The sequence below is a fragment of the Somniosus microcephalus genome, chromosome 5, assembly GCF_052327205.1.
Source record: "Somniosus microcephalus isolate GS21.2 chromosome 5, FLI_Smic_1.0, whole genome shotgun sequence".
NCBI classification, from domain to species: Eukaryota; Metazoa; Chordata; class Chondrichthyes; order Squaliformes; family Somniosidae; genus Somniosus; species Somniosus microcephalus.
Window position 1 is genome coordinate 10,116,939 of NC_140991.1, and position 23,525 is coordinate 10,140,463.

A 23,525-nucleotide genomic window follows, 5' to 3' on the forward strand; every position below is an offset into this window, starting at 1 on the left:
AAGACAAAGTACATTGTGCATGGCAAACATGGTTAGAGGATGGGGCATCATTAGACAAGATTGGGAAGTTCGAGGATGCAAGAACAGTATGATTGAGAGGAGGGGCAGTGCAGATTGTAACACACAGGCTCAGTTGTACACAGTCCACTGGCAATTGTTTTAAATTGGAGACCGAGTAGCAAAAAGCACAACTGCATTCCCAGTCGCAGACGCAAGTGGCAGTGGGAGACCATGGAAGAAACAGTAGAGGAAATATCTAGAAATCAAAGACATGTATCTCAAGCTCATATGACTTTCTGAACTCATGCACCCCCAGCAAACCTGCTCTCCTATACGCGGGAGACGTTTTTGCTCACACACACATGTAATTTGGGAATCACTGCTCTATTACCAGGGTTGGTCACCATGTAATGGATAATTCCAATGGAAGAGAAGATTCCAGCTTACATATCTGTTCTGTTTACCAATCCACCACAATCAGTACCAGGCCAACATCAGCTTCCCTAGTGAACTAAATAAAAGTTGAATAGGCCTCGGTGATGAGTCTTGGTCATCTACCATCTTCGTGCAACAAAAAAAAAAGGGACACATAACTTCCAAGCACATATCTGGACATGGTCAACATAAGCATCTTCTAATCACTCCAGGCATCAGTTAGCTTGCATCTAACATTACAAAATCTTGGTTCATGAGCACTGATGTGCACACACTGAAATTCCCTCCCCAAGCCCTTGCCTTTCACTCTGTCGCCCTTTCCTCCTTTATGAGGCTCCTTAAACCCCAATCTTTTGGTCCCACCTTCCTAATATCTCTCACATTGGCTCAGTATCCTCTGAAGTGCCGTGGGATCTTCATCTTAGTTAAAGGCGCTAAATAAATGCAAGCTGTTGTTACAGCCACAGGATGCAGGTTGCTGGGAGGGCAGCAGGCTCCAGACATACTGCTCTAATTAATGAACAAGTTCTTGAAAACTATAGAAAATGACTGCCACTGGACTTGCTCAAGTCTTACAGTTAAGACTGCAGATGGAGGCTGGATCTAAAATCAGGGTAGAAAGTATGGATTTCCTCCTCTGTAACACTAACATTGGGAAGTGCCCACAGTATTGATGAGCACAGCATTTGGTGAACTTCTGGTAACTGCCAATTGCCCCTGTACACTATCGGCATTCCAAGTTCAGGTACTTACTGCTTCATGGTCATTAGTTTGGAGTCCAGGTTCTCCTGCTTCCCTTTCATGATTTGAACATCAGTTAGAATTTTACCAACGTCATCCGAGCGGACTTTTATCTCTTCAGGTTTCACAGTCGACATCTGCAAGTTTTAAAACAAACATTAACAGCAGATTTGGCAATGTATAAAAGGGGACAATGATCCACAGCACTGCCAATTCCAGAAGCCAGTCTGAGTTACCACTTGCACAGCGACTAATGAGTGAGCAAGAGCACAGTTGCCAAAAAAAAACCACGCCGTTTTATTTGCCAGTTCCCACAACATTCAAAATGCGAGAGGCAAAATAAAATAAGCGGAGTTGAGCAAAAACCTGGCACATATTGAAAAGCCCCATACCTGGGAGCGTTTGATGCTGACAAGAGGTGATGAAAATGGTCAGGTGTTTTAATCCCCAGCACCGACACCCCCCATTTAGTTATTAATTTAAAAAAATTGACTTCACCTTTGGCAATAAGCTGTGGCTGCAGAGAAACCAATATCCTTAGCTAAAGATGTGGCCTCAAGCCATGTTACAATTTAAGGAGCAGCCCTTCATGACTGTGGAACTTGCTGTCAGAACCAGCAAACGTTGGTTATACTATCGGTCTGGAACTTGCCCAATATTGGAGCTTGCCTCTCGGTAAATGCCTCTTTTACTGTCAGGGTGACACATGCGAGGTCGGAAGTTCAGTGTGCAGGGGGCTCTCGCACAGACATATGAATTCAAGCTGCAGTCAAGTCTGAAGTGGGGTTAAACATAGAAACATAGAAACATAGAGATAGGAACAGGAGTAGGCCATTCGGCCCTTCGAGCCTACTCCGCCATTCAATGAGATCATGGCTGATCTTCGTCTGAGATCTTAGCTGATCTTACCAGTTCAGTACCCCGTCCCCGCCTTTTCTCCGTAACCCTTAATCCCCTTAGCCTTCAGAAATATATCCAATTCTCTCTTGAAAATATTTATTGAATTAGCCTTCACAGCCCTCTGTGGCAGGGAATTCCACAGGCTCACCACTCCTTGAGTGAAGAAATTCTTCCTCATCTCTGTTTTAAATGATTTGCCCGCTATTTTTAGACTGTGGCCCCTGGTTCTGTGCTCCCCTACCATTGGAAACATTCTCTCTGAATTCAGCCTGTCCAGGCCTGCCATAATTTTATATGTTTCGATGAGATCCCCTCTCAATCTTCTAAACTCCAGTGAGTACAAGCCCAAACTATTCAATCTCTCCTCGTAGGTCATTCCCGCCATTCCAGGTATCAGCCTGGTGAATCGCCGCTGCACTCTTTCCATGGCAAGAACATCCTTCCGCAGATGGGGCGACCAAAACTGTACACAATACTCCAGATGCGGTCTCACCAGCACCTTGTACAGCTGTAGTAAGGTATCCCTATTCCTATACTCGAACCCCCTTGATATGAAGGCCAACATACCATTTGCCTTCTTAATCGCCTGTTGCACCTGCATGCTCTCCTTCAGTGACTGGTGCACAAGAACACCCAGGTCCCTCTGCACTTCCCCATCTCCCAATCTATTGCCATTTAGATAATAATCCACCCTCCTGTTTTTACCCCCAAAGTGGATAACCTCGCATTTATCCACATTATAGTGCATCTGCCACGTATCCGCCCATTCCCCCAACCTGTCCAAATCGCACTGTAGCCTCCTGACATCCTCATCAGAGCCCACCCCTCCTCCTAGTTTAGTGTCGTCAGCGAATTTGGAAATATTGCATCCAATTCCCTGATCCAGATCATTTATATATATTGTGAACAGCTGGGGTCCCAGGACAGATCCTTGCGGCACCCCGCTGGTCACTGCCTGCCACTCCGAAAACGAGCCGTTTATTCCAACTCTCTGTTTTCTATCCGCCAGCCAGTTCTCTATCCACGTTAATACTTTGCCCCCAATCCCATGAGCCTTAATTTTGCATGATAATCTTTTGTGTGGAACCTTATCGAAGGCTTTCTGGAAGTCAAGGTACACCACATCCACTGGCTCTCCCCCATCTATTTTACCAGTTACTTCCTCAAAAAATTCCAGCAGATTAGTCAAACACGATTTACCCTTTGTAAATCCATGTTGACTCTGTCCGATCCTTTCCCCATTTGTCAAGTGCTCCGCTATTTTATCCTTAATAATGGACTCTAGCATTTTGCCCACAACCGATGTAAGGCTTACTGGTCTATAATTCCCTGCTTTCTCTCTACCCCCCTTTTTAAATATTGGGGTAACATTAGCTACCCTCCAATCCACGGGTACTGTTCCCGAGTCAATGGAGTTCCGGAAGATGATCCTTAGAGCATCTGCTATCTCCAGGGCCACCTCCTTAAGTACCCTAGGATGTAGTTTATCAGGCCCCGGGGATTTGTCGGCCTTCAGTCCCCTCAACTTACCCAACACCATATCCCTAGAGATACTAATTTCTGTCAGCTCCTCCCTCTCATTAGTCCCTATGTTTGCCGATATTCCTGGGAGGTTATTTGTGTCCTCCTTTGTGAATACAGAACCAAAGTATGAGTTTAATTGGTCTGCCATTTCCTTATTCTCCATTATATATTCTCCCGAATCGGACTGCAAGGGACCGACTTGGGATTTTACCAGTCTTTTCCTCCTGATATACCGATAAAAGCTTTTGCAGTCTGTCTTTATGTTTGCTGCAAGTTTACTTTCGTATTCTATTTTCCCCTTCCTGATTAATCCCTTTGTCCTCTTTTGCTGTATCCTGTACTGCCCCCAATCTTCCGGTCTGGTGCTTTTTTTTGCCAGTTGATATGCCCTTTTTTTTGATTTTATGCTGTCCCTAATTTCCCTCGTTATCCACGGTTGAGCCACCTTTTTAGGTTTATTTTTATGCCAAACCGGTATAAACATGTTCTGGAATTCTTCCATTCTATCTTTGAATGCTTGCCATTGTCTATCCACTGTCAATCCCCCCAGAAACACCACCCAATCAATCTTACCCAATTCCCGTCTCATACCCTCGTAATTCCCTTTATTTAAGTTCTGGACCTTAGTCTCTGATTCAATTTCCTCACTCTCCATCTCGACTGAGAGCTCGATCATATTATGATCGCTCTGACCCAAGGGGCCTCGTACAAGAAGATTGTTGATAAGTCCCTTCTCATTGCACAATACCCAGTCTAAAATGGCCTGATCTCGAGTCGGCTCCTCGACATATTGGTCCAGATAACCGTCCCGAAAACATTCCAGGAATTCCTCCTCCTCAGAATTTTTACTAATTTGGGTAGTCCAATCAATATGTAAATTAAAGTCACCCATGATGACAGCTGTGCTCTTATCGCACGCTTCTCTAATTTCCCTTTTTATGCCTTCCCTCACCTCCATATTACTATTTGGAGGCCTATATATCACACCCACTAACGTTTTCCTCCCCTTGCTATTTCTCATTTCTACCCATACAGATTCCGTTTCATCCGAGTTAATATCCTTCCTTTCCATTGCATTAATCCCCTCCTTTACCAGCAATGCTACCCCACCTCCCCTACCTTTTTGCCGATCCTTCCTAAATATTGTATATCCCTGGATGTTAAGTTCCCAGCCTTGCCCACCCTGCAGCCACGTTTCTGTAATCCCAATCAAATCATACTTGTTTACCTCTATTTCCACAACTAATTCATCCACCTTGTTCCTAATGCTTCTAGCATTAAGATACAAAGCCTTCAGGCTTGCTTTTTTCACACCAGTTCTTGGCCACTAAATACACTGACCACTGATGCAATTCTCACCTCCCTCACTGGAGCTTCGTGGGGTTTAACCAAGAAGCTAAAAATTCATGCTAGGGTTCAGTTCCCTGAGTGTGGAAACCACAGGTACTTGGCCAAGTGGTCAATCTTCATGTATGAATGTGACTATGTGACGATGGGTACCCTCACAGAATGAGTTCTTGCCTGTGCTCAACCTGCATTCACCGTTACAGCAAGGGTCATTAGCACAACAGGAACAGAGACGTGTGGAGCAGTGAGCCATTTGTGGACAGCCTCCACATCTCCAGCCATTCCTTAGCAGGCTGCTGCTTTGTACATCTCTGGGCCTCCATTCATGATTGTGGAACTTGTGGTCAGAGCTGGTATTCAACACTGATCCTCCTTCTCTTGTGCACGCCGAGAAAGCAAAGGACTATTATTGGGAAGCCCCAACATTCCCAGGAAGTGTGAAAGAGCTCTGTTAAAACTATACGTCTTGTACTTAGAGGCAAGGGCCATGATGGATAAGTGCCTGTTTTACTGGCAGTGTGGCATGTGCGAGAACAGACGTTCAGTGTGTGGGAGACTGTAGCACAGACCTATGAATTCATGCTGCAGACCAACTGCATTCCTGAGAGTTGTCCTCAAGCACTACACTGCTTGGGACTGTAACTCTCATCAAAAAAGCTACCAACCGATACTGGCGTGCAGGGTCGCAGATTAGAAATGTCTTCCTGCGACTCTGACACAGCTCATCGGTGCTCCAACATACTGCAGCCCTTAGTCTCAAACTTTATATCCTTCAAATTTTCCTCCTCGACTGTGCTCCTGTAGGTTTAGTGCTCCATCCTGGGCAGTTGCTCACAGGCCAACGGTTCCATTAAAACTGCTGATCCTGTAGTTTAAAAAAAAAGAGCCATCTCATCTCCTGTACTCATGCTGGCAGAGCTCTGCTTCTGATCACTCCCTTGCTTTCTCTCACTAAACAAGAGAAATGCTGGGGGGTGGGTAAAGGGGACAGTAACAAACCCCAATTCTGACAATCATGGGTGCGAACGGAGAGTCAGAGACGCACCAGCAGTAGATGTGCCAAGGGATACAGGTGAAAGACAGAACAAGTAGCCCCCCAGGTGATATTATGACAGAGGGGAGACATGCTTCCAGGGCAAGAGCCAAGGACAGCTGGCCGATATTGCCTTCACCTCACCATTAGCAGCTGTGCCTTGACACCCAGGCACCACAATCTGAAATTCCCTCCCAGACCCACTGCATCTCCACCTCCCTATCTTTATTCAAGACTCTCCTTATAACCCAACTCTTTGACCAAGCTTTTGATCGCCCTCTAATACCTCCTCCTTTGGCTCAGTGTCCATTACACCACTGATGCACCACCGTCGAGAAACTTCAGTACGATTTGGACAGATTGGGTGATTGGGCAGAAACATGGCAAATGCACTATAATGTGGATAAATGTGAGGTTATCCACTTTGGTGGCAAAAACAGGAAGGCAGATTATTTGAATGGCAATAGATTGGGAGAAGGGGAAGTGCAGAGAGACCTGGGTGTTCTTGTGCACCAGTCGCTGAAGGTAAGCATGCAGGTGCAGCAGGCGGTTAAGAAGGCAAATGGTGTGTTGACATTCGTAGCGAGAGGGTTCGAGTACAGGAGCAAGGATGTCTTGCTACAGTTGTACAGGGCCTTGGTGAGACCGCACCTTGAGTATTGTGTGCAGTTTTGGTCGCCTTACCGGAGGAAGGACGTTCTTGCCATGGAAGGAGTGCAGCGAAGATTCACCAGGCTGATACCTGGGATGGCAGGAATGACGTATGCGGAGAGATTGTGTCGATTGGGCTTATACTCACTGGAGTTTAGAAGATTGAGAGGGGGTCTCATCAAAACTTATAAAATTCTGTCAGGCCTGGACAGACTAGATGCAGGAAGGATGTTTCTGATGGCCGGGGAGTCCAGAACCAGGGGTCATAGTCTAAGGATAAGGGGTAGGCCATTTTAGGACTGAAATGAGGAGGAATTTCTTCACCCAGAGAGTGGTGAACCTGTGGAATTCTCTGCCACAGAGGGCGGTGGAGGCCAGTTCATTAAATATATTTAAAAAGGAGTTGGATATATTTCTTAAGGCTAAAGGGATATGGGGAGAAGGCAGGGACAGGGTACTGAATTTGGATGATCAGCCATGATCTCATTGAATGGCGGAGCAGGCTCGAGGGGCCGAATGGCCTACTCCTGCTCCTATCTTCTATGTTTCTATGTTTGGGGTGTTTTTCTAAGCTAAAGGTTGCTGTATAAATGCAAGTTGTTGTTCTTTCATTCTGAGACATGCCGCATGCAGCTACATGCTAAAATACTGTAACAAAAGCACAGCGAACAATCACATTTTCAACTAAACTGCTTTTAGCTTAAATGAAGTCAGTGGGTGGAGAGAAAGATGAGAAAAGCAACAAATCTGACAACTGCAGATGTCACAAGAGAGCACGACAGTGATATTTATAGTTCTGATAAATCGCGAATTGCAGAGTTATTTACATAAAATGCTGAAACACACGGCAAGTCACCTGGCATCCGAGCCAGTTAAAGTGGGAACCCCTCCAAACATTAATGTATGGTCTGTTACAGATACTGACTGTGCCTCCTGTACTGTTTTTATTTCAGATTTCCTGCCATTTTCGTTTCACTACAGTGTTGCATAGCTTTGTTAAATGCATGCTTGAAAGATGAAAGACTGAATAGGATGAATTTTTGGTGTACACAAAGTAACTGATAATATTATGCTTATTTGGCCCCTACAGCCACCCAAACACCAACCCGGAAAGGCAGCTACTGGTGTTTAAATCCAACAATTCACAAGGCTTTGTGGAGAGGGAAAAGGGAGATAAATTGGTACTTAGCTCATTTTGTACTTACACTGGTTACCTTTCTCTTGATATTTTCCAGCAAGTGTTCCTGGCCCCGGATGAAGTATAGGTGCTGAAACTCCGTATCATCCTTCTCCGGTTTCATAAGCCCACCTTGCTCAATGTTCACAACTTTACGAAAACCATCTGCAAAGGGAAAGGCAGCCCAGACGGAAAAAGTCAGACTACAGTGGAGTAGAGTTGATCGTCATTTGTCCTCAAGTCCCCCCCCCCCGCCCTCAACCCGGAGGATAACAGGGTAATGTTCACTATTTTTAAGATTAATAAAGAAAGACTTGCATTTATACAGCGCTTTTCACGTCCACCGGACACCCCAAAGTGCTTTACAGCCAATGAAGTACTATTTGAAGTGTGGTCACTGTTGTAATGTAGGAAATGTGGCAACCAATTTGCACACAGCAAGCTCCCACAAACAGCAATGTGATAATGACCAGATAATTTTTTTTGGTATGTTGATTGAGGGATAAATATTGGCCGGGATACCGGGGATAACTCCCCTGCTCTTCTTCAAAATAGTGTCATGGGATCTTCTACATCCACCCGTCTTATCCAAAAGACTGCACCTCCGACAGTGCAGCGCTCCCTCGGTACTGCACTGGAGTGTCGGCCTGGAGTTTTCTGCTCAAGTCTCTACCAATGAGCTGCATAGAAACATAGAAGATAGGAGCAGGAGAAAGCCCCACATCTGTGGATTATATATGGCTGGATTTACTGTGCCTGTTGGCCACGATTTCCTGCCCTTTCAGAAACAAGAGGTGCCATTACACTACTAGGTGTATTCTATAGGCCACCCAGTAGTGGGAAGGATTTAGAGGAGCAAATATGCAGGGAAATTACAGAGAGGTGCAAGAACTATAGAGCAGTGATAATGGGAGACTTCAACTATCCTAATACAGACTGGGATAGTAATAGTGTAAAGGGCAGAGATGGGGAAGAATTTCTGAGTTGCGTTCAGGAGAACTTTCTTGATCAGTGTGTTTCCAGCCCAACGAGGAAGGAGGCATTGCTGGATCTGGTTCTGGGGAATGAGGTGGGTCAAGTGGCGCAAGTGTCAGTAGCAGAACATTTAGGGAACAGTGATCACAGCATCAAAAGGTTTAGATTAGCTATGGAAAAGGACAGGGAGCAATCTAGAATAAAAATACTTAATTGGTGGAAGGCCAATTTCAGTGGGCGGAGAACGGATCTGGCCCGGGTAAATTGGATTCAAGGATTGGCAGGTAAAACTGTAATCAAACAATGGGCTGCCTTTAAAGAGGAAATGGTTCAGGTACATAAGAAATAGGAGCAGGAGTCGGCCATTTGGCCCTTTGAGCCTGCTCCGCCATTCAATAAGATCATGGCTGATCTTCTACCTCATCTCCACATTCCTGCACTATCCCCATATCCCTTGATTCCCTTAATATCCAAAAATCTATCGATCTCGGTCTTGAATATACTCAATGACTGAGCCGCCACAGCCCTCTGGGGTAGAGAATTCCAAAGATTCACCGCCCTCTGAGTGAAGAAATGTCTCCTCATCTCAGTCCTAAATGGCCGACCCCTTATTCGGAGACTGTGACTCCTGGTTCTAGACTCCCCAGCCAGGGGAAACATCCTCGCTGCATCTACCCTATCAAGTCCTGTAAGAATTTTGCATGTTTCAATGAGATCACCTCTCATTCCTCTAAACTCCAGAGAATATAGGCCTAGTCTACTCAATCTCCCCTCATAGGACAATCCCCCATCCCAGGAACCAGTCTGGTGAACCTTCGTTGCACTCCCTCTGGCAAGTACAGGTAGACTATCCTTTATCCGAACTTCCGAAAACCTCCAAAAACCGAAAGTTTTTTCGTTCAGCGTAAGTCGTGCGCACGACATGACCAGAGTGGCGCACGACTTACGCTGAGCAGGGCAGAGGGTCACAGAGTTCCCTCCTGGGTAGGAGATTGCAGGCCAAGCCGGGCAGTGTGAAGGAGGTACCGGGAGAGTGAACCCAACAATACAGCGGCCCGTCCGATAGCTGCAGCAGCCCGTCCGATATTCTTTTCTCCCCGCTGACCCCCACCCCCGACCCCCACCCGACAAATTTCCCAGTCTTATAAAATACCTTCTGAAATCCGAAATTTTCCGAAAACCGAAACACGGCTGGTCCCAAGGTTTTCGGATAAAGGATAGTCTACCTGTATATCCTTCCTTAGGTAAGGAGACCAAAACTGTACATAATACTCCAGGTGTGGTCTCACCAGGGCCCTATATAATTGCAGTAAGGTGTTGGGATAAATGGTTCGTTCTCAGATTGGCAACCAGTAACTAGTGGTGTTCCGCAGGGGTCAGTGCTGGGTCCCCAACTCTTTACAATCTATATTAACGATTTGGAGGGGACCGAGTGTAACATATCAAAGTTTGCAGATGATACATAGATGGGACAGAAAGTAGTGAGTGAGGAGGACATAAAAAACCTGCAAAGGGACATAGACAGGCTAAGTAAGTGGGCAGAGATTTGGCAGATGGAATACAATACTGGAAAGTGTGAGGTTATGCACTTTGGCAGGAAAAATCATAGAGCAAGTTATCTTAATGGCAAGAAACTGGAAAGTACTGTAGTACAAAGGGATCTGGGGGTCCTGGTGCACGAAACTCAAAAAGTTAGTATGCAGGTGCAGCAAGTGATCAAGAAGGCCAATGGAATGTTGGCTTTTATTGCTAGGGGGATGGAATATAAAAACAGGGAGGTATTGCTGCAGTTGTACAAGGTATTGGTGAGACTGCACCTGGAATACTGCATACAGTTTTGGTGTCCATACTTAAAAGACATACTTGCTCTCGAGTCAGTACAAAGAAGGTTCACTCGGTTAATCCTGGGGATGAGGGGGTGGTCATATGAGGAGAGGTTGAGTAGATTGGGACTCTACTCATTGGAGTTCAGAAGAATGAGAGGCGATCTTATTGAAACATATAAGATTGTGAAGGGGCTTGATCGGGTGGATGTGGTGAGGATGCTCCTAATGATGGGTGAAACTAGAACTAGGGGGCATAATCTTAGAATAAGGGGCTGCTCTTTCAAAACTGAGATGAGGAGAAACTTCTTCACTCAGAGGGTGGTAGGTTTGTGGAATTTGCTGCCCCAGAAAGCTGTGGAAGCTACATCATTAAATAAATTTAAAACAGAAATAGATAGTTTCCTAGAAGTAAAGGGAATTAAGGGTTACGGGGAGCGGGCAGGAAATTGGACACGAGTCTAGGTTCGGAATGGTCATGGCCCTGTGGGTAGTGGAGTGGGCCCAGGGGCCGTATAGCCTGGTTCTGCTCCTACTGTGTTCTAATTCTGTGTTAGGTTTCAGGAGATGGTTTTATTCCTGTTCCTGGCTGGGGTGGAGATCGCCTTTACAGAAGGTAAGTACTGTAGAAAATATAGGGACAGAGTGATCTCCTGGAAGAATTTCGATCGCCTAGATGGGTCGGAGAGGAATTTCCCAGATTTTTTTCTCACAAATTGGCCATTGGGTCTTTTATCTGGTTTTTCGCCTCTCCCGGGAGATCACATGGGTTCGGGTGGATGCAGAGTGATAGAAGATTTGAGGTTAGGATCAGATCAGCCATGATCTTATTGAATGGTGGAGCAGGCTCGAGGGGCTGATTGGCCTACTCCTGCTCCTATTTCTTATGTTCTTATGTTATGTCTTTACTCTTATACTCAAATCCTCTTGTAATAAAGGCCAACATACCATTTGCTTTCCTAATTGCTTGCTGTACCTGCATGTTAACTTTCAGTGATTTGTGTACAAGGACACCCAGGTCCCTCTGAACACCAACATTTCTCAATCTCTCACCATTTAAAAAATACTCTGCTTTTCTATTTTTCCTACCAAAGTGGATAATTTCACATTTCTCCACATTATATTCCATTTGCCATGTTCTTGCCCACTCACTTAGCCGGTCTATATCCCCTTGAAGCCTCCTTGCATCCTCCTCACAACTTACATTCCCACCCAGCTTTGTATCATCAGCAAACTTGGATATATTACATTTGGTCCCCTCATCCAAATCATTGATGTAGATTGTGAATAGCTGAGGCCCAAGCACTGATCCTTGCGGTACCCCACTAGTTACAGCCTGCCAACCCGACAATGACCCATTTATTCCTACTCTCTGTTTTCTGTCCGTTAACCAATCCTCAATCCATGCTAGTACATTACCCCCAATCTCATGAACCCTAATTTTGTTTAATAACCTCTTGTGTGGCACCTTATCGAATGCCTTCTGAAAATCCAAATACACCACATCCACTGGTTCCCCCTTATCTATTCTGCTAGTTACAACCTCAAAAAACTAAGATTCGTCAAACATGATTTCCCTTTCATAAATCCGCGTTGACTCTGCCCAATCCTATTATTTTCTAAGTGGCCTGTTATCGCGTCCTTAATAATAGATTCCAGCATTTTCCCTATTACAGGAAACTCTGGTATCCGGTACAGACGGGACCGGGATGTTGCTGGTTGATTAAAAATTCCGGATGACAGAGAGGGTTATCTACCGAGGCTATTTTTAACAAAGTCAGCCTCCTGTTATTGAGGTGTTTGGACTTCTGACAGTGCCAAGAAGCCGAGTAGTGGCAGTTTGGAGAACTACCCCCACCGGCTAACTCGGCCACCATGGGAGACTCGGTCACGGCAATATTTCCGGTTATTGAGGTGTTGTTTTCGGAGTATGCATTTTGCCGGTTAAGAGAGAATTCCGGATATTTAGGTGCCGTTTAAACGAGTGTTTCCTGTACTGATGTCAGGCTAACTGGTCTGTCGTTCCCGGTTTCCTTTACCTCCTTTTTTAAATAGTGGGCCTACATTTGCCACCTTCCAATCTGCAGGAACCGTTCTAGAATCTATGGAATTTTGGAAGATGACAACCAGTGCATCCACTATCTCTATAGCCACCTCTTTCAAATCCCTAGGGTGTAGACCATCAGGTCCAGGAGATTTATTGGCTTTCAGTCCCATTACTGTAATTTCTCCAGTACTATTTTTTTTTTTTACTAATACTAATTTCTTTCAGTTCCTTATTCTCGCTAGAGCCTTGGTTCTCCACTATTTCCGGGAAGTTTTTTTGCATCTTCTTCCGTGAAGACAGACACAAAGTATGTGTTTAATTTCTCTGCCATTTCCTTATTCCCCATTATAATTTCTCCTGTCTCAGCCTGTAAGGGACCCACGTTCGCTAATCTTTTCCTTTTTACATACCTATAGAAGCTTTTACAGTCTGTTTTTATGCCTCTCGCTAGTTTACTCTCATTCTATTTTCCCTTTATCAATTTCTTGGTCCTCCTTTGCTGAATTCTAAAATCCTCAGGCTTGTTACTTTTTTTGGCAACATTATAAGCCTCTTCCTTTGATCTAATACTATCTTGAACTTCTCTTGTTAGCCACGGTTGGACCATTTTTCCTGTGGGGTTTATGTGCCTTAAAGGAATGTATATTTGTTGTAAATTATGTACTAATTCTTTAAATGCTAGCCATTGGTTGTCTAGTCATACCTTTTAATGTAGTTTCCCAATCTAACTTAGCCAACTTGCCCCTCATACCTACGTAGTTTGCTTTGTTTAGATTGAACTAAATCACTTTCAAACTCAATATAAAATTCTATCATATTATGGTCACTCTTCCCAAAGGCCCCTTTACTACAAGGTTATTAATTAACCCTCTCTCATTGTACAATACTAGATCTAAAATAGCCTGTTCCCTAGTTGGTTCCTCAACATACTGATCTAGAAAACTATCTTGCATACATTCCATTAATTCATCCTCCACACTATTACTGCAAATTTAGTTTGCCCAGTCTATATGTAGATTAAAGTCCCCCATGATCACTGTATTACCCTTGTTACTGGTGCCTCTAATTTCCTGATTTATACTCTGCCCTACATTACAACTACTGTTTGGGGCCTATAAACAACTCCCACCAATGTTTTCTGCCCCTTGCTGTTTCTTAGCTCCACCCAAACTGATTCTACTTCTTGATTTTGGAGCGAAGATCCTTTCTCTCTACTGTCTTTATCCCATCCTTTATTATCAGGGCTACCCCTCCTCCTTTTCCATTTTGCCTATCTCTTCTAAAAGAGAAGCATCCTGGAATATTTAGTTCCCAACCTTTGCAACCACATCTCCGTAATGGCTATTAGATCAAACCTATTAATTTCTATCTGTGCTATTAATTATCTATTTTGTTGCGAATGCTTCATGCATTCAGATATAATGCCTTTAGCAGCTTTGACATTTCTATTTTTCCCTGATGTCACCGTAGTCACCTTATTACCTTTGTTACTCCCTGTCCCTTCCTGACCCACTCCGCTTATTTTTACCCAAAACTCTGCTCTAGAGCCTGGACATTTCTCTTGCTGCTTTTAAATTTACTCTTTCCTGAATCCTCCCACCGCCCCCCCCCCATTAGTTTACAGTTGAGGTACATTCCCATGAGGGGGAAAGGTAGAGCAACTGAAGTCAGAGCTCCCTGGATGACAACAGAGATAGAGAGTAAGATGAAGCAGAAAAGGGGGGCGCATGGCAGATGTCAGGTTGAGAATACAAGTGAGAACCAGGCTGAATATAGAAAGTTCAGAGGGTAAATGAAAAAGGAAATGAGGGGCAGAGAGTATGAGAATAGATTGGCAGCTATCCAATTCCAAAAGGGAATCCAAAAGTCTTCTATAGGCATATAAATAGTAAAACGGGAGGGATGGGCCGATTAGGGACCAAAATGGAGAACTACTCGTGGAGGCAGAGGGCATGGCTGAGGTACTAAATGAGTACTTTGCATCTGTCTTTAGAAAGGAAGATGTTGCCGAAGTCATAGTGAAAGAGGAGGTAGGTGAGATACTGGATGGGATAAAAATTAACGAGGTAGTACTAGAAAGGCTGGCTGTACTTAAAGTAAATAAATCACCAGGACCGGATGGGATGCATCCTAGGTTGCTGAGGGAAGTAAAGGTGGCAATTGCGGAGGTACTGGCCAGTCTTCCAATCCGCCATAGATATGGGGGTGGTGCCAGAGGACTGGAGAAGGCAAATGGTATGTTGGCCTTCATAGCAAGAGGGTTCGAGTACAGGAACAAGGATGTCTTGCTGCAGTTGTACAGGGCCTTGGTGAGACCACACCTTGAGTATTGTGTGCAGTTTTGGTCACCTTATCTGAGGAAGGATGTTCTTGCCATGGAAGGAGTGCAGCGAAGATTCACCAGGCTGATACCTGGGATGGCAGGAATGACGTATGAGGAGAGATTGCGTCGATTGGGCTTATACTCACTGGAGTTTAGAAGAATGAGAGGGGATCTCATCGAAACTTATAGAATTCTAAAAGGACTAGACAGACTAGATGCAGGAAGGATGTTCCCGATGGCGGGGGAGTCCAGAACCAGGGGTCACAGTCTAAAGATAAGGGGTAAGCCATTTAGGACTGAGATGAGGAGGAATTTCTTCACCCAGAGAGTGGTGAACCTGTGGAATTCTCTACCACAGAAGGCCGTAGAGGCCAATTCATTAAATATATTCAAGAAGGAGTTGGATATATTTCTTAAGGCTAAAGGGATCAAGGGATATGGGGAGAAGGCAGGGACAGGGTACTGAATTTGGATGATCAGCCATGATCTCATTGAATGGTGGAGCAGGCTCGAGGGGCTGAATGGCCGACTCCTGCTCCTATCTTCTATGTTTCAATGTTCAAAAAAGGGTGCAAGGATACACCCAGCAACTACAGGCCAGTCAGTCGGTAGTGGGGAAGCTTTTAGAAACGATAATCTGGGACAAAGTTAACAGTCACTTGGACAAGTGTGGGTTAATTAAGGAAAGCCAGCATGGATTTGTTAAAGGCAACTTGTGTTTAACTAATTTTTTGATGAGGTAACAGAGGGATGATGAGGGCAATGCGATGTACATGGACTTCCAAATGGCATTTGATAAAGTACCACATAATAGGCTGGCCAGCAAAGTTGAAGCCCATAGAATAAAAGGGACACAGTGGCAGCATGGATACAAAATTGGCTAAGTGGCAGGAAACAGAGTAGTGAACGGTTGTTTATCGGACTGGAAGAAGGTACACGGTGGAGTTCCCCAGGGGTCGGTACTAGGACCACTGCTTTTCTTGATATGTATTAATGACTTAGACTTGGGTGTACAGGGCACAACTTCAAAATTTGCAGATGACACAAAACTTGGAAGTATAGTGAACAGTGAGGAGAATTGTGATAGCCTTCAAAAGGACAGACAGGCTGGTGGAATGGGCGGACATGTAGCAGATGAAATTTAACGCAGAAAAGTGCGAAGTGATACATTTTGGTAGGAAGAACGAGGAGAGGCAATATAAACTAAAGGGTACAATCCTAAAGGGGGTGCATGAACAGAGAGACCTGGGGGTATATGTGCACAAATCGTTGAAGGTGGCAGGGCAGGTTGAGAAAGCGGTTAAAAAAAGCATACGGGATCCTGGGCTTCATAAATAGAGGCACAGAGTACAAAAGCAAGGAGGTTATGATGAACCTTTATAAAACACTGGTTCGGCCTCAACTGGAGTATTGCATCCAATTCTGGGCACCGCACTTTAGGAAGGATGTGAGGGCCTTAGAGAGGGTGCAGAAAAGATTTACAAAAATGATTCCAGGGATGAGGGGCTTCAGTTACGTGGATAGACTGGAGAAGCTGGAGTTGTTCTCCTTGGAGCAGAGAAGGTTGAGAGGAGATTTGATAGAGGTGTTCAAAATCATGAGGGGTCTAGACAAAGTAGAAAAAGAGAGAAACTGTTCCCATTGGCGGAAGGGTCGAGAACCAGAGGACACAGATCTAAGGTGATTGGCAGAAGAACCAAAGGCAACATGAGGAAAAACATTTTTTTACGCAGCGAGTGGTTATGATCTGGAATGCACTGCCTGGGAGGGCGGCGGAGGCAGATTCAATCGTGGCTTTCAAAAGGGAATTGGATAAGTACCTGAAGGAAAAGAATTTGCAGGACTACAGGGAAAGGGCGGGGGAGTGGGACTAGCTGAAGTGCTCTTGCAGAGTCGGCACAGGCTCGACGGGCCGAATGGCCTCCTTCTGTGCTGTAACCATTCTATGATTCAGTTTAGTGGGGGAAGGAAGGGGGCTGCTGGCAAGAGCACAAATGGAAAACACCAGCCAATACCTCAAAATAAATGGAAGTTAAAGCCAATTCTGTTTTCTGGGTGGGTGGTAAGAGAGGGGTGAAGCAGACTCATCACTAATTGCTTAGATGGAAACCAGTGTAGAGTGAGACTCTGTTGGACCCATGAATGAATTCCAGACACGCTGTACAAAGCTCTAGGAGGAATGTTCCTCCCCCCCCCACCGCACAAGTAGGTTGTCTGCAAAGATTTTTTTCAAAGCACACACACACACACACGTCAACGTGCGGTCACCTTGCCCCTTAAAGAGTCCAACTCACGCTGCCGTATGGTTCCACAAACACCGGCAGCCCGCCAGCATGTGTGAACTGAATGATTAAGCACTGGTCGGTGACATGATTCAGCACAGACCAGGGGTTGCATCTGGGACTCTGCAAGTATGTATGGCTTAGCACCACGCCAGAAAGCAAATTTACCTCTCGAGCTATTGGAATGTGTGGTGTGGTTACAACGGGATGCCAGAGATTCTTTTCAGGGTCGACTTCTTTCATTTCAATTCTTATGGGCGCACACGTGAAATTATTTCAAAGTATAGTGGGGGACAGGAGGTATATTATGTTAGGAGCAGTACTGCTATGGCGATATGCAAATTCAATCCTCAACACAGCCAAGCTGATCCCAATGTAGGGCCGCAGAGTGGAGACCAGCAACCTCCTCACACGGACGAGCGTAGGGAGAAAATAATTCCAGGCTGCTCCTGCGTAGACTTCAGATGATATGCTGGGGAAGCTGGATGGCGTGTCACCCAGCTGGTCAGGTGGCTGCAGGTGGTCAGGCAGTGTGTAATTCGGGGGAAACGGGAGGCGATTACAGCACAGAAATAAGTCAGTCATTCGGCCCAACTGGTCCATGCCGGTGTTTTATGTTCCACACGAGCCTCCTCCCACCCTATCTTTCTATTCCTTTCATGTACTTATCTAGCTACTTATAAATGCATCTATGCTATTCACCTCAACTACTCCATGTGGTAGCGAGTTCCACCTTCTCACCACTCTCCGGTTAAAACTTGTCTGCACCCCCACCCAGCAATTCCCATTTGCAGCTGAATGCATTTATAATCATTTATTATAGGGATCAGGGGGAAGAGAGGGAGGAAACAAACAAAAAAAAAGACAAATATGACACATTAGCAGGAAGAATTCTGAAGAGGTCTGTTCTACAGTCAATAGCATCAGGTTTTCTACAGTCGCTGATCAGTCACAGAAGGGAAGTATTCAACACAGCAAGAGAATGGGCATGCACGCGAGAGTGAAAAAGCATGATTAGCAGCCATCATCTCTGGTGAACAGTTGGATAAGGTTCATTCTTGGTTTATTTGATTTATGTTTTTAACGAATCATCGCCACCTCCCAGATGGACGTCACTCTGCTGGGCGCACACGCCATGCTTAAAAAGAACCATGCACAGGAATTGCCATCTGCCACCACTTACACATGTTGAGCTGCCGTACGAAGCTGGCCATGTTATTGTGCTTGAAGTATTTTGGAAGCACTTCTTTTGCGAAACGTCCTTGGTCAAAGACATGGAAACTGTTCCCGCTCTGCGAAGGACAAGGGAAACGATTAGTAAAGCAGGCAAACTCAGATTACGTGCTGAATGGCCGATGCATTAAAGATGAAGTATTAATTGCAACTTGATTTTTCAATGTGGATGCTCAAGTGGAGAACAGGTCATGTTTTTTTTAGTATAGTTAATGCCAGTGAACCAGAACAGGATTTGTGAGGATAATCCTGCATCGAGGGACGCACAGTCTCCTAGATACCTTTTCAAACGGTATTCAGTATAGTTTCTGCTCAGACAGACGAGTGGATAAAGATGACAAATTCAGTTGCACTAGGCTCCAACTGTATTGCAGAGAACACAGATTTAATTCACCGACTAAACCGTTCAGCAACTGTAGACAAATCCAGTTGGTAACCTTGAAACTAAAGTTCTTTTTTGGGCCCAGAAGCTTTGGATGCTTGCAAGGAGAACCAAGCTGCAAGAAGTGCATCCAGAGAGCAGATCCTAGTAACTTATGGCACAGGAGGAGGCAATTTGTCCCAGTGCGTCTGTGCACTCGGGCCAGAGCAACCCAAAACTAATGCCGCTGCCCTGCTCTCGCCACTAAACTATGCATCTTACTCGGCTTTCAATATTTACCGTCCCTGCCAAGGTGCAATGGTTTCTGCCTCTACCACTCCATGTGGCAAAGCATTCTACGCTCCAACATCTCTCTCACACACAAGTTTCCTTTCACGTCTACATACATTGCAACACCAAGCACTAAACCATGCTATTTTAAACAAAGATAAAGAAGTCAATTCAGATTGACCAAAATCTGTTCTTCGAGGCTTCAATTTGCCAAGGAATTAGGAGAAAGCTCTGGACCAAGTATTGAAGCACAGTATGAGACACGAAAACCTCCAGTCAGATAGCTCGCGAGACTGCCACTCATTTGATCGGTGGGGGAGGGGAAAGAGAAGAGGTAACTGGATTGAATTAAACATTTAATCTTTCGGTGCATGGAGCTGGTTAACCTGTCAGCTCCAGCATCATTAAATTGCATTCTTTTCATACCTCGCGCACATTAAGTCTCACAATGTCAGATATACGGGAAAGGCTCGTTGTCCTATTTTTAGAAGCTGTGCTCTAGGGGTATGGAGTGAAACTTCTGACCAGACATTTGCCTGTATAATTTCAAATTGATATGCTCTTACACTTTATTTCATTACTTATGTTTTTTTTAATTAATGTGGCTCAACTGCATGTAGTCATGGCATGATACAAAGTTTTGTTTTATTTTTAAAAGACAATATTCTGCGATTGCCCAAAGATTTGAAATACCTTTTTGAAAGATTTCTCTCGTGTGACTGGTATTTCCACACTTATTGATCCGGACTATGGCACTGAAGATATCACGCTGCATCACACAGCTGCTTAAGTGACAGAGTCAGATTTCAAAGGTTTGCCACTCCATTTACTGATGAGGGAGTCTCTGAAGCTAGTTTTCAGCCCAACACCCATTTACGTCAAGCATTTAAACATGAAAAATATGCAGCATTACTGCTAATTATTACTATCCATTACGGTGTCACGATGAGTGATCTGAAATCTTAAAATAGTCAGCCCAAAGTGATGAAAGTTCCTTGGAGCTGTTGGCAGTTTAACGCTGCCAGATTCAAGCCCTTGGACAGTCTTTGCAACAAGCGTTCGTTCTGGTTTAAAAAGGTCACTTGTTTTGATGCCCCTTTTAAAAATGAGCACAGCCTGCGTCAGCTTGGCTCAGCAGGTAGTATCGCCTCTGGGTCAGAAGACTGTAGATTCAAGCTTCACACCAGGATTTGAGCACAGGATCTAGGCCGACACTTCGATCACATAACAATCACTACGCTTTAAGGTAACTAGTACATGAAGCGGTTTGAGATAATCCTGAGTGGGGAAGCTTTTGGAAACAATAATCAGGGACAAAGTTAAGTCACTTGGACAAGTGTGGATTAATTAAGGAAAGCCAGCATGGATTTGTTAAAAGCAAATCGTGTTTAACTAACTTGATTGAGTTTTTTGATGAGCTAACAGAAAGGGTTGATGAGGACAATGCGGTTGACGTGGTGTACATGGACTTCCAAATGGCGTTTGATAAAGTGCCACATAATAGGCTTGCCAGCAAAGCTGAAGCCCATGGAATGAAAGGGACAGTGGCAGCATGGATACAAAATTGGCTAAGTGACAGGAAACTGAGAGTAGTGGTGAACGGTTGTTTTTCGGAATGGAGGAAGGTATACAGTGGTGCTCTCCAGGGCTCGGTACTAGGCTCACTGCTTTTCCGGATATATATTAATGACTTGGACTTGGGTGTACAGGGCACAATTTCAAAATCTGCAGATGACACAAAACTTGGAAGTATAGTGAACAGGACAGTGATAGACTTCAAAAGGACAAACAGGCTGGTGGAATGGGCGGAGATGTGGCAGATGAAATTTAACGCAGAAAAGTGCGAAGTGATACATTTTGGTAGGAAGAACAATATAAAGGCAATATAAACTGAAGGGTACAATTCTAAAGGGGGTGCATGAACAGAGAGACCTGGGGGTATATGTGCACAAATCGTTGATGGTGGCAGGGCAGGTTGAGAAAGCGGTTAAAAAAAACACAGGATCCTGGGCTTCATAAATAGAGGCACAGAGTACAAAAGCAAGGAAGTTATGATGAACCTGTATAAAACACTGGTGTGGCCTCAACTGGAGTATTGCATCCAATTCTGGGCACCGCACTTTAGGAAGGATGTAAAGGCCTTAGAGGGGGTGCAGAAAAGATTTACGAGAATGATTCCAGGGATGAGGGACTTCAGTTCTGTGGATAGATTGGAGAAGCTGGGGTTGTTCTCCTCAGAGCAGAGAAGGTCGAGAGGAGATTTAATCGAGGTGTTCAAAATTACGAGGGGAGTAGACAGAGTAGATAGAGAGAAACTGTTCCCATTGGTGGAATGGTCGAGAACCAGAGGACACAGATGATTGGCAAAAGAACGAAAGGCGACGTGAGGAAAAACTTTATGCAGCGAGTCGTTAGGATCCGGAATGCACTGCCTAAAAGGGTGGTGGAGGCAGATTCAATCGCGGCTTTCAAAATTGAATTGGATAAGTACCTGAAGGAAAAGAATTTGCAGGGCTACGGGGAAAGGGCGGGGGAGTGGGACTAGCTGAAGTGCTCTTGCAGAGAGCTGGCACGGGCTCGACGGGTCAAATGGCCTCCTTCTGTGCTGTAACCATTTTAGGATTCCAAAATGCTATTCTCTAAATGCAAGTCTTTTTTATTACTGAACAGAGATTGAGAAATTCACGTGTACAATTGCTCCAAAGACACCAGTACAGCTTTTGCCTGTCTGGCCGGGACCGTCCTGTATGTTTTTATGCACGAGCTTGCAATGTGGAAATTGCATCGATGTTCTCCATGGTTGGGCTCAGAGATCGGTCTATGGCCAGACCTCACCCAAATGCCACTGCAGAAAAGCCGCTCGGCTTTGCTGTTGCCAGCACCATTGCACAGCTACCAGGTGAAATAGCCACTTGAGGATGCCTCCAGTATAGTATAAAGTGTTGGAGTCAGGAAGTTGCTGCAAGTGTTAGGTGTCTTATCCTAAAAGTTTCCACTGTACCACAGACCATTCCATGACTGACCCTGGACAGGTAACCATAACAGTAACAGTGGGAGCAACTTCACCACACAGACTGCAGCGGTTCAAGGCAACGGCTCACCACTGCCTTAGAGGGCAATTAGGGAAGGGCATAAATGCTGGCCATGCCAGCGATGCCCACAGCCCATGAATGAATTTTTAAAAAAAGCAGGAAGACCCCTTCAGTCCATCTAGTCCACCTATCCAGTGTTCCCTTATTTTTGGCCAATAGACCCTTCCATGACAGCCCGAAAGGAGCGCGCTTGCTCACAGGCTTGGAGTTACGCGAGATTAGAAGCTTGATGCGTGGGAGGAAAATCTGGGGCCTGAGGCGGTGTTCCACCATCCTGTGGCGGAAGAGTCTCGTGCCGCGCTCTGCAATGAGCTGACAATCTGCTCCTCGACAGTAGATTTGACGCAGCAGGTCTGCTTTCTCACAAAGCTCAGCCTTGCCCCTCTGGTTTCTGCTTCAAAAGCACTTTCCTTTTACAAAACCTGACCAACAAGTCTTTTCTTAGAATTAGTTCACACATTGCCCAAACAAAGCTTTCTAGGTTCCATGTTGAAGCAAGTTATCGCAAACCAATAAAAAAAAAATCTGAACTTTTACTGTGTTTTAAGATTTAATTAGCATGTCACTATTTCAGATGCTGTAACAACTCACATTTATGTAGCACCTTTAATTAATGCAAAAGAACATGCCAAGGCACGTCACAGGAGCGTAATTAGGCACTGAGCCAACAGATATTAGAGGGATGACTAAAAACTTGGTCAAAGTAGATGGTTTAAAGGAGTAGCAAGAGGTGGAGGTTCAGGGAGGGGAGTCCAGAGCTTCGGACATAGATCAGTGTTTCTCAAACTGGGATCCGTAGAGACTTTCCAGGGGGTCCGCGGCCTGCCCGCTCTCTACTGTCTTGCCCCATATGAACCTGCGCTGCTGGGGCCATGGTCTTTCTCAAGCTCCGGGACCAAGCACCTTGTTGTTACTGAGACTGTGGAAAGGGAGCCACGGCTGCTGCTGGAGCCTGCGAGCTGGGGCCAGGAGACGGTGACTGGAGTCTGAGCCGAGCCACTGGGGTGGGGGTCAGTGAACGGCCAGTGGGCTGGGCTTCCCCTGGGGCCCCTGGTTGTGGTGGGGTTTCACTGGCTCCCCCACCGAGTTGTGATGGATCAGAAAGGGGGAGGGGGTACATTTTGCATATGTTGAGTTCTAGATTTGAGCTAGTTCCTTTCTCTCCTGAATGTGAAGGCTGCAGCAGGCGGTGAATGAACTACACTGCATTTTATAGATCTGAATTCGCCCAGCTCCAGTGGCAGAGGTTTGTCAGCAGGTTGCGTGCCTGCCTTCTTAATCAGGAATAGT

General features: G+C 45.2%; 1 protein-coding gene across 8 annotated transcripts in view; it reads right to left on the reverse strand.

Moving 5' to 3' along the window:
- Positions 1-23,525, reverse strand: part of hsf1 (heat shock transcription factor 1) — a 105,842-nt gene that overhangs the window by 56,703 nt on the left and 25,614 nt on the right. For 7 of the 8 annotated variants that reach the window (XM_085987309.1, XM_085987307.1, XM_085987306.1 and 4 more), the window contains exons 2-4: positions 18,442-18,550; positions 7,837-7,973; positions 1,189-1,313 (exon numbers count right to left, since the gene is read on the reverse strand). In XM_085987309.1, coding sequence (XP_085843435.1) covers positions 1,189-1,313; positions 7,837-7,973; positions 18,442-18,550 — 371 coding nt within the window. The remainder of the gene's footprint in view (positions 1-1,188; positions 1,314-7,836; positions 7,974-18,441; positions 18,551-23,525) is intronic. The other variant, XM_085987308.1, reaches the window with a different exon arrangement.